This window comes from Solea solea, chromosome 20 (genome assembly GCF_958295425.1).
Source record: "Solea solea chromosome 20, fSolSol10.1, whole genome shotgun sequence".
Taxonomy (NCBI): Eukaryota; Metazoa; Chordata; class Actinopteri; order Pleuronectiformes; family Soleidae; genus Solea; species Solea solea.
Window position 1 is genome coordinate 6,299,514 of NC_081153.1, and position 16,864 is coordinate 6,316,377.

The following is a 16,864-nucleotide window of genomic DNA, read 5'->3' on the forward strand; positions in this document are numbered from 1 at the left end:
ACATATATAAAATAGCAAAAACAATGACAAATTAATAAAAAATACACACATTTTAGCCACTAAAATGTTGCAGATATTATAAATTTGATTACCTTTAAGTCTGCAAGCATCCATGACAATGTCAAATGTAGAGTTAATATGAATTCAGACATAAACACATGATGTGAGAAGCTGCACGTTTTAGTCTTAGATTGTGTAACGTGGGTGACATTAGTCAATGGAGGTTATGAACCGTTTGCATTAAAACTTTCATATTAAGATGCACTTAAGGTTTGGCAGCAAGGCAGTGGACATGGGCAGCTACAGACAGAGACGCAAACAGAGGAGTGACAGGAGACTTTGTTATTCATGTGACACAAACACACACATAATGTGACAGCAGAAAAAAAGCAGAAAGTGGGGGAAGAAAGAGCAACAGTCGAGGAGATACACAGAGGCTACAGTTACACGATTTAAAATCTGACTGAACAGAGAACGCTGTCCCACTGCTGTACTGGGGGACACAAAGATTATATACAAATAAATAATATGAAATAACTGTAACTGTAGTCGAACGAGGACAATACTTTGACCCAGAGAAAATCTGATAACAAGAAATGAAAGATTTTTGTCACGGTCACCTCACAGGAACATGAGAGCAAGATGGCATGTGAATTTCTCTGTGAGTTTGTGAATTTCTCTGTGAGATGAATAAAGTATCTATCTATCTATGGCGACGGAGGCAGATACAGATGATGCGAGAGTGGGCGGGTTAAGAGGAAGGAGGCGGATGTTTAGGGTCAACTCATGCACAGAGTCCAGGCAGACGGTAAGACGGCAGCAGAGTGGATCTGCCTGGACGCCACTTTGGTGGATTCTCTTCAGCCTGTGCGAGATGTCACCTGCAGGAGAAGAGAAGAAGGGTTGAGACGGGTCTTTCATTTAATTCTAATCTGGTTTACATCCGTCTGCCAAACAATAAAAAGAGATAACTGGTTTTTAATGTTGTGGCAAGTGAGTCAATATGTTAACATGACGTTTATTGTGTTAGTGGGACTAACTAAAACCAAAGTTTAAAAACACAGATTATGTGATTGAGAGGTGAATTGCTATTTCCTGTATCCGCTCAACAGGACCCAGACTGGTCCAAACTCTCTGACTATACTCCTCAGGTAATAAATACACTTTTAAAAGCAATTACATGTGATGTATCCTGGTCTCTAGTGGACAAAACAGTTGATGCAAGACAGGAACCCAGGAGAAACCATCAGGCTGTCGGTAAGACTGACACGCTCATAGATTTACCTGGGAGATGTTGATTCCGGTCAGTTTCTCCACCGCCTCAGGGAGGCGCGTCATGATTTCCAGAACCTCTCCTGACAGTTTGGCGGCGCCCACTTCGCCACCGCCGCAGGACACCATGGTCACCTTCTTGGCCTCACACAGAGGCTTGCTGATCTCTTCTGCCATCTGGTGGTAGATACCAAAACATGTCAAAACTCAGATCACAGTAATACATTTATGTAATTAGATTACTTCAAATTTTAATTATTAAGCCACAAACTAGCTTATTGTTAAGGTAAATGTGACCAAATATCAATCATTAGGTTGTGATGGACTGTAAAGCACAGTGTTTCTGACCAGAGGCAGCTTCTCCAGCAGCATGTCCACCATGGCTCCATCCTGGTACTGCTGGAAGGCCTCGGCCTTCTTTGCCATCTGCTCAGCCTCTGCACGACCCTTGGCCTCCACTGCAAACGCCTCGGCCTCACCTTTGACCTGAAGGAGACAAGAAGACAATCTTTCTTGACCAGAAAACACACTCGCCTCAGATACATAAATGAGGTTCAAACCCAACAAGAGACAGAGCTGTGTGTCTAATTATTTGTGAAGATTAAATCGTCAGTGGCCGTGCTGACTCTGTAGTTCTGCAGTAGATAGCTGTGACTCACCCTGATGGACTCTGCTTCGGCTTCAGCCTCCATGATCAACTTCCGCCTGAATGGAGAGACAGAAATACATTCAGGCTAAGAACCAAAGACCCAGACTCACGGAACAAGAAAAAAACAACAGAACAGGCAACACACCGCTCAGCCTCGGCCAGTTTCTCCAGGCGATAGCGCTCAGCGTCAGCCGGTTTCATCACTTTGGCCTCCAGCTCTTTCTCCCTACGGGTGATCTCCTGCTCCTGCAGTGTGATCTGCTGCGTCCTCTCTACCACCCGCACCTGCATCTTCTCCTCCTCAATCCGCTGCTTTGTCTTAGCTACCTGTTAATGACGAGTCACACGACCACATGTGAACAGCCTGTGTAGTTGTAGACTCATAAGATGCTGATAAAAGCTCCTGCTAACCCCGACCGTGACACTGCTCTAAATGTGTCCAGATGTGTACCTGCAGCTGGTAAGCCATCTCTGACTCAGCCTTCTTAGTGTTGACCTCGATGTCATAGGCTGCTTTCTTCAGCTCATAGTCTCTCTGAGCCTTTGCCATGTCGATCTCATTCTTGTATTGAGCAGAAATTTTCTCCTGCATTGCATGGGCTTCCTGCAGAGACAGAGAGAGAGAGAGAGAGAGAGAAAGAATGGAACAGTAAGAAACATCCATCCATCCATTAATGTGTACATTTTTTGGAGAGTCATGGCAGTAGCTGGAGTCAATACCGGGGACGACATACAAAGAAACTTAATGAAAGTTTCTCAATGAAACACCAAACCACTGTGTTGGCCCCAACAAGAAACCCATGAAGAGATTAACAGAGTGAAGATGCTAAAAACATGCATGAGGGTTTGGCAACTATGTTATATTGTTCATTGGACACACTCAATAGACCCCAGCCATAGAGCCATACATCCAGTGTACTCTGAGTGCCGGTCCCAAGCCTGGATAAAAGGATGGGGTTGCATGAGGAAGGGCATCCGGCTTAAAAATCAAAAGTGCGAACCCTCTGCCGTGGAGACTCCTGAACAAGCCGAAAGCAAAAAAAATATTTATATCTCACTCTGATCACAGCGTCTCTCTTGTTCTGGGCCTCTCCGATGCGAGCGTCTTTCTGAACCTGGGCTGTGCGACCTTTCCCCAGTGAATGCAGGTAATCCTGTTGTTAAAAACAAACAAAAAAAACTAAAAACACACATTCATTCAGTTTTAGGACCAACTTTGAAAATCATGCAGCTACACATATCAAAAACATGAATCTACAAGAGTAGAATGTCTCCTGTTGTACCTGGTCGTCATGAACATCTTTGAGCGTGTAGCTGACCACACTGATGCCCATGTTGACCAGGTCAGAGGAAGCCACCTTGAAAACCTGCTCCGAGAACTTCTTACGGTCCTTGTAGATCTCCTAATTAGAGGAAGAAGTTTACAGTCATACGGTGTGGTAAATCCGTGGTTCCCAACCTGGGGTCCGAGAGATCACATGGGGGGCGCAGACCTTTGTCTGCTCTGAGGTTATTAAAATTATATTTGTGCATATTACATTTAATAAATCACAATCCCACACTCTACACAATAATCACAACTCTGTATCACCCAAATTAAAACCCATTTTGTTGGTCCTTATTAAGGTATTTACTGTATATACCTCCGAGCTGACCGTGTTCCAGTTGAGAAGTCAGAATAAAAACTGACCCAAATGTATGGAATAGCCATTGTTAGCAATACCAGTTGATATCAACGCTCTACGTGGTATTTGGCTCACACAAACAGTCCAAACATGTCCACAAATAAACATTAAACAGCACAGTGTACGAACGCCCCCTCAGTTTAAAAATTCCGGCTCCCAACAACAACAACTGAAAACACTATAAGGTTATTGACTTTGCTGATTAGTAGAGTAACGGGATTAACATTTTCTTGATTAATCAATTAGTTGAAAATGTCAATCAATGTTTCCCAAACCTCAAAATGACGACGTCCTCACGTGTTTGTTTTTTTTGTCCACAAACCAAAGCTTTTCAGTTTACTGTCATTGAGGAGCAAAGAAATCACAATATATTCACACTCAAGAAGCTGAAATCACAGAACTCGATGGGTGATCAATGTAGTCGACAATTGTCATCGCTTGAATCGACTGTCGCCGTATTTTTCTCTCTCTCTCTCAGAAAAAAAAGAAGTGAGTCACCTCAACAGTCAAGTGAGCGATGATGGCTCGCTGATGGCCCTCCAGTGTCTCCAAGGCGATCTGGGAAATCTCCGCCTCCGACTTCCCCATGAACATTTGACAGGCTGCAGCCAACATCTGCTTGTTCTGACCCTGGATCTTCATCTAGAAGAAAACAACAACTAATTTCGACACCAAACCCAAACACAGATGTGAGCACAGGGTTTTACTGCCCATGTCCATGACGAATATAAGCAAATGTTGACTACGGTTGATGCCAGTGTTGAGGAATCAGGGCAACCAATGACAAAAGTATGATTTTTGTGTCTCCACAATCACTGACGCACACTGACCTGGGCGACACCTGTCACAGAGACAGGGACTCCATGACGCGTGTAGACTTTATCGCTCTTCACGTTCAGAGTCAGAGTGTTCAGGGAAATCCTGCAGAGAGGCAGCGTGAGACGCACACATACACACACACATAAATACATACATACATACAGGAAATCACTGATTGATTATAAACCACTCTAACAGTGTATGCAGATAAGTGTAGTCTTTTCCGTTTCTGTGTTTGTTTGACACGTTGAGTTGCAGGCAGTGAGTGCAGGGGTTGAGGATCAAGGTAAAGGATCAAGGCCAACTTCAATCGAGACAAAAAAGCATTAAGTCAATTAAAGTGTGGTGCCATGAAAGGAACTGAGGGATAAATGGAGGAGGAGCAGCATGAGCATTAAAGAGCAGATGTATCCTGCGCTGCTCTGTTTGCGGAGTCATAAAATAAATTTGACAGGGAGATGGAAATAAAATGGCTCAAGTGAGGTGGATGTTTCTATGTGTTCTATACTCACAAATCTGTTGTATTATGTTCATATTATTAGGAAAAGATAAAAGCTGGGATTTCAATGACTCATTGGTTCATCGACCGAAATTCATCAGTTTCAGTGTTTCTTTAGATAATTAAAACAAGCCTTCTGATTTTTCAGCATCTTAAATGTAAATATATTCTTGTTTCTTTGCTTCGTATAACAAAGTAATCATTAATACTGAATGATTTTGGTTTATGGACCAAACAACAGATTAATCAATAATGAAAATAGTCCTCAGTTGCAGCCATCGATAAAACATTTGATGAAAATCTACTCTAAATGTACAATAAGGAGGAACAAATGAAAAAAAGAGTAAATATCCAGATGTTAGCCACCTACCTCTGTAGCTGTTGAACACAGGGGAAGACAAACACTCGACCTCCGACGATCATCATGGGAGGCGAACGACAAAAACCTGGGCGAGATTAGAGACACATCAGTGTCCACTCTTTTGGTCACACACTTTCAACACAAACAAGTGACATCTACGACGATCACATTTTATGATATAATGGAAAATGGGCCTCTGGTATCCTTAAACAATATTTATATATTAGGTATATTTCGGCCACTTCGTTCAAACATACAAATGAGTGGAGAGCAACAACAATATGACACTCAAGGTGGTCAATATGGAGCTGCATATGACAGGGATACAAAACAGGCCACTGTGTTACCTGACACCACCATAGCCTCGTTGGGACCACAGGTGTAGAACATGTTTGCCGCTTCTTCTTCTTCTTCTTCTTCAGACTGAAAATAAAAGAAAACACAAAAGGTTGATACTCAATCATGCAAACACATTTTTACTGCATAATTTATCTGGCTTTAATCTTGGACACATTAACTTATGCTCTACATGCTCTACTCAAAACCCACCTGTTCAAAACTGCTTACACCTAACTGTCTATTTACCACTGTTTTTATTCCAGCCCTGTCCTTTGTTTTGTTTTGTGTTTGTACAGCGGCTTTGAGTGTCCAGAAAAGCGCTATATAAATATCATGTATTATTATTATTATTACATGTGAATTGTGTACTAACTGTTTAATATCTGATATTTGTTGATGGAGAAAGCATTCATTTTAATCTTAATTAAGTCTTAATCCCACAAAATATGTCCACAGCAGTGTCTCCCATATAAATTCAGTCAAAAAAGTACAAGACCACAAGGGTACATTGCAGTTTAAGGGTTAATTTAAATGAAGAATTCTATAATTTTCTTCAAAAACTTAATTGACTAGGGTTGTCTTTGCCCCATTTCCCCCACTTCCTTACATGAGGCTCATTATTTCTTCATATAAGCATGTTTAAGCATTTCTGCTGTCAAACATTTCATGAATGCTGCTATATGTGTATACAGAATACAGAATTGAAAGACAGGACATAAGTGTTGTCCAATAAACGTATAATTAAGTTGTGTGTCATATGTTATTATGAAACATATAATGAAGGAACCTTCTCAAAGACAATATTCCAACAGAAGTTGTAGATTAAAGCATCATACGTGTAATCAATCTGTTATTACATTTGCTATTTTTTATAATGACGCCATTGTAGTCACCTTACTGTTTTATTATCCCCTATAATTTAAAAACAAAGAGGGAGGGGTTAAAGGAACCACGCCACATAGCGAAAATCTAATTTGAGCAAACGTTGCGCAGCAGTCAAATTGTCAATACAAAGCAGTAAAATAACACGAAATACAGACATACATGAGGAAAGATAGCGGCTAAATCCACTATCTGCCCATTAAAACAATCAATTAAACGCACACACACCAGTGAATGGGTGTATACTCGGTGAAGTGACGGCCACATATTTACCTGTTAGTGAATAAAAGGAGGTGGATTCAGTGGAGAAAACGTGGCTTTTGTTGGTTAAAATGAGTGAATTAGATGTAAATGTGTTCCTCGGTGTAATGGTTATTATTTCCCGTCAGGCTGCTGCTCCTGCTAACGCTGATGACGCTGATGATGAAGATGTCAGTAAACACAACACGGACTCCAGCTCTGCGGCTTCTTTTCCAGCACGCCCATTCATCCAACGGCACGACTTCGCCATCTTGTGGCGCAGTGGGGGAACTGTCACCAGTAGGCGTCACGTTATAGGCAAAAATCCGCACCTTCCTCCTCACTTTGTCACATTACTTCACTGCTGTGCTAACTGGCTTTTACTAAAGGTTTATTGTACTTAATCAACCTTTAAATGTTTATCTCCCATCTTATACTCGTACTAATATTTACTCAGCCAATTTTTCTGTCTTGTTCACACTGTAGATCAAGATTTTAAATCAAAATCAAGACTGGGGACCAATTAATCAAAACCATAACTAATTTATAAGTACCGAGTAGTTAAACGTTTTGTGGTCCTAAATCAGCTGATGTGAAGCGTATAACTTATTGACTATATTACTTTTGTATTTCCATTTTCCTTTCCTTTGGGCTATGTATCATCTTAACATTTGTGGTTAGTGGCCACAAGAAGAAAATAGTGGAGAGGAAACTGAAAATACTTACTGTACTTAATTCAAATTATTGGTCAACAATTTTTCTTCAACATTCTTTTCTTTCCCTTTTTTATTTTCTATTAGTTAATTTGTTTTAGTGATTTTGTATTGAGGGGGAGGATTTTATATAAGCCCTTTGGGCTTCTTTTCCTCTCCTGCACAAATATTTACCTTTGTATTATGAAATATAATTCTTCTTTTATCATTGTGCATATGAATAAATAAAAAGAAACAATAGAACACTACACATTATTCCTAAAAAGACATATGAGTAGTGTGTATTCCAAGTGCATTGGAGGAACTATGCAACCTTCAATTAGCTTCAAAACCCAAAAAACAGACCTGACCCTGCTCCTGATAAAAAATGCAAAAGGCCAATTCTGATGTCATGTAAAATCAAAATTGTACACTCGTGAAAAGAGTAAATAAAGTATTTTAAACTCAATGTTGAAATGATCTACTAACATTTTACGCATAGGACATTTAAATAAAAGTACCCTTTATACCACTATGGTTACAGAGTAGGAGAGTATAGCAACATAAAAAGGAAATACTTGAATAAAATGCGAATATTTAATACAATATCGTTTAACTCAGCGAAGCTCCAACGGGGCAGTCCTGACGTTGCACACAGCACTCCCACTCCTTTTCCGGTCCTTGATTTTTGGATCAGAAAACCCCCTTTAAAGAGAAAAGAAAAATAAGCCAATCAGCGCAGGGGATTTATGGGCTTATCATCCAATCGTAATTGCGAACGACTTCCGGGAACGTTTCTCTCCCGCCCACTGGAGTTGCAGTTGCGCAGTGAGTTAGCAAAGTATCCGTGTGACGTGCTCTCCGTGTCGGCGTCAGAAGCCCCAGCAGCTCCGCTTCATCCTCCATCCTCCAGGCTAAACCTCCTCGACCGTCTACAGCCAGAAAATATGAGGGAGATCGTGCACATTCAGGCCGGACAGTGCGGCAACCAGATTGGTGCTAAGGTAAGAAGAAGGGCCGACATTTTATTTTCGTTTTTTAAATCGTAATTTATTTGTCAAGATAATTGTTTTCCCTTAGTTGTTGTTTTCCTCAGTTCCAATTATATACATAGATATACTTTTTCTATTACTCATTTACAAAGACGCAGTTAAACTATTTAATCTATTTATCTTTAATTCGTTAATGCCACAAATAAACACTTTTAAATGCCCGTTGTGTTTTTATATTCCCATAAACCTTTTTAAAGTTGGACAACAGACATTTTAATATGTTTAAAGTTACTTTTTGACTTATAAACAGCACTGAATTAGTGTATGTTGTGTGCCATTCAACTTTAATTGGAAGAAAATGTACATTTTGTACAGTTTGAATGTGTTTTAAATCTCCATTGCACACATGTGTTAAAACGCTGAATATCCCCCCGAAATAATGGGAAACTAGTAGGACATTTTAATTTAGTCCTGTTTTACATTGGCAACAAGTGCCATAAATCCCTGTTGAAGTGAGCCAAAGTTCACTTTAAGATAAAAATAGCCCAGTATCCAAACAGGTCCTCTGTTTAAGCAAGTCTATCTTTAATTAAACACTAAAGTAAGCACAAGAACATAGTGAAACTTTTAAGTCTTGATACAAGCACTATAAAGGGAGGTTGTGTGACTGTTAAAACTCAAATGAACACAATAAAATGAGCCATGATGAATGAATGAATGAACGTGGCCAGACATGAGTAGTCACAGAGCCAGCTGCTGCTTTGACTGGCTGAGCTGGAGAAGAGTCAGCGAGGAAAGAGCAAGAGAAAAAAGGGAAGAAAAAAACAAGTGAGGAAGAGGGTGAAAAGAAAAAAAAGAGAACTTTGCTGAGGCAGAGGAGAGGAACGTGAAGGGGTGAAGGGAGGATGGGAGAAAACAAGTGGCTCAGTGTGTTTGTCATCTGAAAGCACTGAGATTTGGTGATTTAAATGGCCCCTTATCTAGTCAGTGGATCACATGCACCACCAGGCTGGACGTCTTCGTTTACAAACATACAAGTCTGTAAACAACTAAATAGCAACTGTTTCTAAGCATATTTAGGGCTGCAACTAACCATTATTTTTGATAATCCATTAATCTGACGATTATTTTCTCATTTAATCGAGAACTTGTACTTACCAAACCTGGAATTGTCTTGTTTTGTAAAATATTTACATTTAAGAAGCTGAAAAATCAGAAAGCTTGTTTTAATAATTGAAAAAAACACTCCTACTATCAAAATAGTTGACGATTAATTCAGTAATAGATTAATAATTGAATAATCATCGCAGCCATAATCATAGGTTAGTTACTTGTTTATTGTTGGTATTGATAAAGGGCCCCAAAATCAAATCTTGCTTAGGGCCTCATAAAGGCTCGGGCCGGCCCCGCTGACAACTCACATTAGGAATCTGCTTCCTTTGTGTTTGACAATAAAAAGTTACAGTCACAATAACAACGACTAAAACAAATGGCCGGACATTATTCACCCGTCAGACGCAGCATGAGGCAGCAGGAACATATGGAGTGACTCAGACTCCACTCAGTGGCCTTAAACACAGAGACACAAGTGTATTTACGGAGGCTGACGCCGTCCAACACAGATTAACTCTGCCTCAATTCAGCTCCACCACACTATTCCCTACAGTGTGTTACTAATAAAAAAAACTTCTCCACACGTATGATTCACATTCAAAGCACAAATAATCTATTTATTTTCTGAATTGTTCATTTTGTTATTGCCAACCAAATGTATGTTGTTGTTAGCTTAACTCCACTTGTTTCCATGGTGAGAATTAAAGAACAGACGATCATGGATTTTCTTTCTGCTCTCTCTCACACACACACACACACTCACGCACAGATTACAGCCGGTTGACTGAGCTCCTTTGACAGTCTGTGCTGTCGTCTTAACGGAGTTTGGCATCGGCGTTGAGAAACGAGGTCGACCGAATCCAGCTCTGCTCTCACTCTCCGACGTCTTAAAACAGAGTCTCGTAAAAACCCTTGAATTCAGCTCCTTTTAGTTTTTAGAACACAGAGCATTTAGGCTGCTTTTTTCCACGACTATTTTAAAACAAATAAACAGTGGCGATAAGAATGTGTAATATAGAGTGACTTATATCCTTTTTTTTCAGCACAACCTATAGACAATCTGATGAAATTATATAATTTCCCCAACTATATAAACACACCTGAGCATAAAAGTACTCCAATTTTTTTTTTTAATCGGATTGAATGGAAATATAATTGAAGATAAAACAATAAATAAATGAATACGTATTTAATTTGCTGCAGTGGCTGTGAAATACTGTCACACTGAATTACTTTTTAAAATTGTTAGTTGTTCTTCTTGATAATTTCCACAAGAGCAGAAAGAACACACGTTCAAATGTTTATTTTTACGTCTGTTTTTTGCTGCTCTATCAAACCTCGGGGCTGTGATGTGAATCAAAACAACAAAACAGCCTTTGGTGGAGTTGTTGTGACAGGACATTGACAGTGTTTCTGTGCACATTATTCAGCGTGTGAAGCCATGAATTATAGCTGCTCACCACATGTTGACGGTATATATTTATATTTAGAAATAGGAGAAGAAATGGAGGTGTGTGAGAGAGAACATGATGTTTTCAGGTGACGATCCTGTGACTCCTGCTGAAGACGCGGTCACATGACAGGCAGACACACAGAGGAGCCATTCACTGTGAAATTAGTTTGCAATGACAGCGTTAATAAGCACAAACAGATGCTTCTTTCCTGGAAGCATGTGACGTGACCCGACAACTTCACACACTACACAATTATTTTTTATCAGATGTTCACAGGTTGGAAAGTGAAAGTTTACATTTATACTCGAGCCTCGACACTTGAAAACCAAAGAAAGCGCTCACAAAAAACGTAAACAAGGGCATATTTCTATGATTGGGAGTTCATGTGAATACTGGAAAATGCCGTGTAGCAAGTGAGCCTGCATCTTAGTCAAGAGAATGTATTTATTTGTCTCTTTATCACGAGATACGACACCTGTTATCTCGTGATAACACATCGAGTTATGTCATTATCGCGAGAAAACCAAACCTTTTTATCCTGAGATAAAGTTTGAGTTTCTATTCTCTGCTTCCATATTAATGTACACAAAGCTTCGGTACTTAATTATCTGTCCTCTTCATTTGTTTGTTTGTTTAGTTCTGGGAGGTGATCAGTGACGAGCACGGCATCGACCCAACAGGAACCTACCATGGAGACAGTGACTTACAGCTGGACAGGATCAGTGTTTACTACAACGAAGCCTCGGGTGAGAACATGCAGTCATACATTACATACTGTCATGGTGTAGACGCAGAGACCAGTTGTTTTTCTCAAAAGTCAGTGAGGGTTTAACTCTTATTCACTTTAAGTTAATATTTATGCAGGGAATTGCCCACAGTTTTTTATGAAATAAACTTAAATAAAAAGTCCTTAATTTGCCAAATTAAAGTGTGTGTTTTTGACATCTCAAGGAAACATCATGTGCTTTGAGTTTTAATAATTTTTTTTAAATCAGAACACCACCCCCTGGTGGAGAAACAGGAAGCCTTGAGGACCTCTTTAAATGTATGCATTCATCTATTGGACATTTGAGGTACTACACTGTACTGCAGGCCATTTTACTTCCAGTTCTTGAATTCTAATAAACTAAAGCACATTTGGTTCATTTCTTTATTCTCAACAATTCCAAAACAGTTATTTGAACTAAAATAAACAAAAAGTCTAAACTTTGTGTCTCTTAAACGTTTGAGTCTTTCTGTCAAGTTTCTGTTTGTTTACTAATGTATGAACTGCACTAACAGATATATCAATTGATGCTCAAATGTCAGATATCTAAATTATGTGGTGTTAGATAAAATAAGAGACATAATTGCACGTAATCATGTCTCTGTTTGTTTGGTTTTCTATCATTATTTGACCATTATGAACGCAGCGGGAAGCTACAGAAACAACACATTTTTATTTTAAAACTTAAATTACAAACCCTTTATTTAAAAACCCCTGCCAGAGATGAGAAACTCCCTGTGGACTTTAATTAAAGTAAACCAGACAAAAGCAATTTTCCAAAAATGATTATGTTGTTTATAAAAAAGAGTTTCTGCCTACCTGAAGCAGCATTTCCAGTCTTCAGGGTGAATCACTGTCTCTGAGACATCATATTTCTGTCTTTTTTAACGCCTCCTTTGTTATGGTTTTATAGTTGTGTGTGTAATGTTTTGTGATATGTTGTGTTAATCTGTGTGTGTGTGTGTGTGTTTGTGTGTGCAGGTGGGAAGTATGTGCCCAGAGCCATCCTGGTTGACCTGGAACCTGGCACCATGGACTCAGTCCGCTCTGGACCCTTTGGGCAAATCTTCAGACCTGATAACTTTGTCTTTGGTAAGAATTTGCCGTATTTGAGTTTAGGGCTGCAGCTTACAATCATTTTCATAATCATTGAATCGTTCTTTTTTTTTGTGTGCATAAAATGCATGAAATGTAATAAACCTCAGATTGATGACAAACTGAAATATTTTGTGTTGTCTACAAACCACAAATGTTTGGTGTACTGTCATAGAGGAGCAAATTAACCGGGATATATCACATTTAACAAGCTGAAATCACAAAACTCACTCATGCTGATTAGTCAGTTATAAAAGTATTTGTCATTTAAAAGTGGATCAGGTTTCTGTTTGTTCAGACTAACACACGTCACCAAACTAAAGCTAAAACGTGTGGATGTCGAGTGTCGCTGAAGGTTTTAAATCCTCAGATCAGGCTTTTTTTGAGCATCTGAAGGAGGACGTCTGAAAGCTGGTGCTTTCTTTCAAATAACTAAATGAAATGGGGGATCAGCTGCCACTGCTCATATCTTCCAAAAATCAATAATCTTATTTGTGTACGGAAAATAATTGATTGTGGTTTCATTTTCTCAGGTCAAAGTGGAGCCGGAAACAACTGGGCCAAAGGTCACTACACAGAGGGGGCGGAGCTGGTGGACTCGGTCCTGGACGTTGTGAGGAAAGAGGCGGAGAGCTGCGAGTGCCTGCAGGGCTTCCAGCTCACGCACTCACTGGGAGGAGGCACGGGCTCCGGCATGGGCACCCTGCTCATCAGCAAGATCCGAGAGGAGTACCCCGACCGCATCATGAACACCTTCAGTGTGGTGCCCTCCCCCAAGGTGACGCATCACTGTCCAAAAGCGTTTTTCCTTTTCTCCGTTATTGATGACTCCTGTCAGTGCTGTTGTCATCAAAATAAAATATTAATATGTTAATGCTGCTATTATAGAGACATCAAGCAGGAGCGGTTTATTTATCTCTAATAAATTGCCCTGTTGTGTCAGTTCTTGCCATCAATAGCGAATTTGGTATTGATTTAATTTCCAAAACTTGTAACAAGTAATGAATATCTTTGTTGATGTGTTTACTAATGCATCGGATGGATAAAGAATGCATAACGCAGAGATAGAAACACAGTGTGACACTTAGGAAAATTGATAGATTTTAGCTGCTTAACAAAAGGCTATAGAATGTAGTCTTAAGATATCTTTAGAATACATTTGTCTCTTTATCTCAATGTTGGAAACTGAGGGTTTTTAAGCATGTTTTATTAGGGGGCAGATGTAATTAAACAAAACATAAAGCTGTCCACTTGGATTGGATGGATGTTAACCCTAACCTCACCCTCAAACTGTCAGACTTTTTTTGCTTAATGTCCTGTAACTGTAGGTGCTTTTGCACATTTTTTCCAGAATAATTCCAGTTATTTACGACATACTGTATGTTAAAATACTGTTTTAACAATTTAAAATGAAGAAAACAGCAGTATATGAACAACAGATTGTGTGTGTTCAATTTGAAATTTGAATAGTATGAAACATATTTACAATAACATTTTTTCAGTCTTTGAGTCTCTCAATCTGCACAAACAGGCCAAAAAACGGAAACTACAGTATGTACAGGTGTTCTTCCCGCTCTCTCCTTTCTGGTGACAAAGTCAACTGATATTTTCCAGCTTCCTGAAGCAGTGCAAGTGAAATTACTGTAATATCCACACGTTGGCTTTGACGTGCAACTTCTCAGCTTTCAGAAACCGTTTTTTTTCCCGATTTTTCCAATAGCACAAACCGTTGCGCAACTACAGTAATGCAAAGTGCGCTTGTGCGTGTCATCAGCGATACACTCGGCGTTAAAGGGTTAAAACCATCTAAGTATGGCTTTTTATCAATTGAAGGACACATATCCTGTTTGTTTAGAACGTACAGTGTGTATATGCAGTACACAGTAATCAACATCACTTAAAAGAATTCATGTGTTCCTTCGCTCTGTGCCTGCAGGTGTCAGATACCGTGGTTGAGCCGTACAATGCCACGCTGTCGGTCCACCAGCTGGTCGAAAACACAGACGAGACCTACTGCATCGACAACGAAGCCCTGTACGACATTTGCTTCCGCACTCTCAAACTCACCACGCCCACCTATGGCGACCTCAACCACCTGGTGTCAGCCACCATGAGCGGCGTGACCACGTGCCTGCGTTTCCCCGGGCAGCTCAACGCCGATCTGAGGAAACTGGCCGTCAACATGGTGCCCTTCCCTCGTTTGCACTTCTTCATGCCCGGCTTTGCGCCTCTGACCAGCCGGGGGAGCCAGCAGTACCGCGCCCTCACGGTGCCAGAGCTCACCCAGCAGGTGTTTGACGCCAAAAATATGATGGCGGCGTGCGACCCCCGTCACGGGCGCTACCTCACGGTGGCCGCCGTGTTCCGCGGCCGCATGTCCATGAAGGAGGTGGACGAGCAGATGCTGAACGTGCAAAACAAGAACAGCAGCTACTTCGTGGAGTGGATCCCCAACAATGTGAAGACGGCGGTCTGCGACATCCCGCCGCGTGGCCTCAAGATGGCCGTTACCTTCATCGGCAACAGCACGGCCATCCAGGAGCTGTTCAAGCGCATCTCTGAGCAGTTCACCGCCATGTTCCGCCGCAAGGCCTTCCTCCACTGGTACACCGGCGAGGGCATGGACGAGATGGAGTTCACCGAGGCCGAGAGCAACATGAACGACCTGGTGTCCGAGTACCAGCAGTACCAGGACGCCACGGCCGAGGAGGAGGGCGAGTTTGACGAGGAGGTGGAAGAGGACGCCTGAAAAACTAGCAACAACTGTGATCTGAAGACGTAGAAGAAGCAGAAGAAGCATGAATAGCGACGTGACGACATGAATGGAAGATGGACATGGACGAAACTGACGTGACCAAATCTAAGTGCCATGGTTAATGGTTTCACTTACGGCAAAACAAAGTAAAGTGTTGTATCAAATCCACAATTCAACATTTGTCTTCATACTGTGATTTCTACCTTGAACAAATGCTGCGTTAAATGTTTAAATTTATGGATTAAAAGCTGATATTATTGCACTCAAAATCCCTTTTAATAGCATATGATGTTTTTTTTTAATCGCGGTCAACTTTAGATGTTTCTATTCCACATTTAAATAAGTGTCCGTGGCCTCAGTTGGTTGTTTTTGTTGGGGGGGAGGAAACCAGGGCATGTGAAAGTGTGAACATGAAGATGAAAAATGTGAAAAATTATGCCTGTTATCAGTGTTAAAATCTTTTGCAGTCAGTTTTACATTTGATCGTTAATTAAAGAACCATTCTCGGAGATGGAACTTGTGTTTTTTTTAATGGACCGTGAGGAAAAATACCAGATCTACTTACATTTTGGGATAATCAGATGTACTTCGACAGAGGTTCTTGAAAGGCTCCACCCAAGATGCTGAGATTTTTTTCGATGGGAGTGACCAGGGTGGACAGGATTACAAATGAGATGATTGAACAGATTAGAGTTAAAGTAAGAGAGTCAAGATGGAGCTGCTGGGCAGGGAGAACAAGAAGAGGAAGACCACAGAGAAGGTCCATGGATGTTGTGAAGGAGGACATGAGGACAGTTAGTGTAAGAGATGAAATTAATTATCTACATTCATAGCTTTAACCAAACCTGGTCTCCATTTAGTGCTGGAGTTCCTCTTAGTTAGCAGCTTCTCTGTTTTTGTTGGAACAGAAACGTGAATCTGACAAGTTTAAAAAAAAAAATGATATGTAATTACATTGGCTGTGAGTCCCACTGTGTTAACACTGGTGATACATTTCCCTGAGCCTCAGTGGTTCTGCTGACTTGTTTATGGGAAATATGTTTGGGGTCTTGGCTGGAAAATATCAACAGCACAGCATTGAGCAATGATACGGGGAGGAGAATTTCATTTTTATTTCCTCGCACTGAGAATTTATAACGGGATTTGTATGGAAAAAATAATAATAATAAAACACCCACCATCCAAACTGTTACCTCTGACTCTAACGAAATAAAGAAGTGCCTCATAAATGTGCACCAGAGCAGATGTTCT

General features: G+C 40.5%; 2 protein-coding genes across 2 annotated transcripts; one reads left to right on the forward strand and one right to left on the reverse strand.

The window, feature by feature from the left end:
- Positions 1-715: 715 nt before the first annotated feature.
- Positions 716-6,961, reverse strand: flot1a (flotillin 1a). Its single transcript, XM_058620053.1, has 13 exons — positions 6,780-6,961; positions 5,633-5,708; positions 5,295-5,370; positions 4,437-4,527; positions 4,105-4,248; positions 3,205-3,324; positions 2,980-3,075; positions 2,373-2,525; positions 2,067-2,248; positions 1,932-1,977; positions 1,621-1,758; positions 1,285-1,449; positions 716-881 (listed from the first exon to the last, which is right to left on the reverse strand). The coding sequence occupies exons 2-13, from the start codon at positions 5,673-5,675 to the stop codon at positions 861-863; spliced, it is 1,275 nt and encodes a 424-aa protein (XP_058476036.1). The 5' UTR covers positions 5,676-5,708; positions 6,780-6,961; the 3' UTR covers positions 716-860.
- Positions 6,962-8,187: 1,226 nt separating this feature from the next.
- On the forward strand, positions 8,188-16,122 carry LOC131447851 (tubulin beta chain-like). The gene is made up of 5 exons (XM_058619934.1): positions 8,188-8,442; positions 11,635-11,743; positions 12,745-12,855; positions 13,392-13,636; positions 14,795-16,122. Exons 1-5 carry the CDS (start codon positions 8,188-8,190, stop codon positions 15,605-15,607), a joined length of 1,533 nt encoding a protein of 510 aa, XP_058475917.1. The 3' UTR covers positions 15,608-16,122.
- Positions 16,123-16,864: the final 742 nt, after the last annotated feature.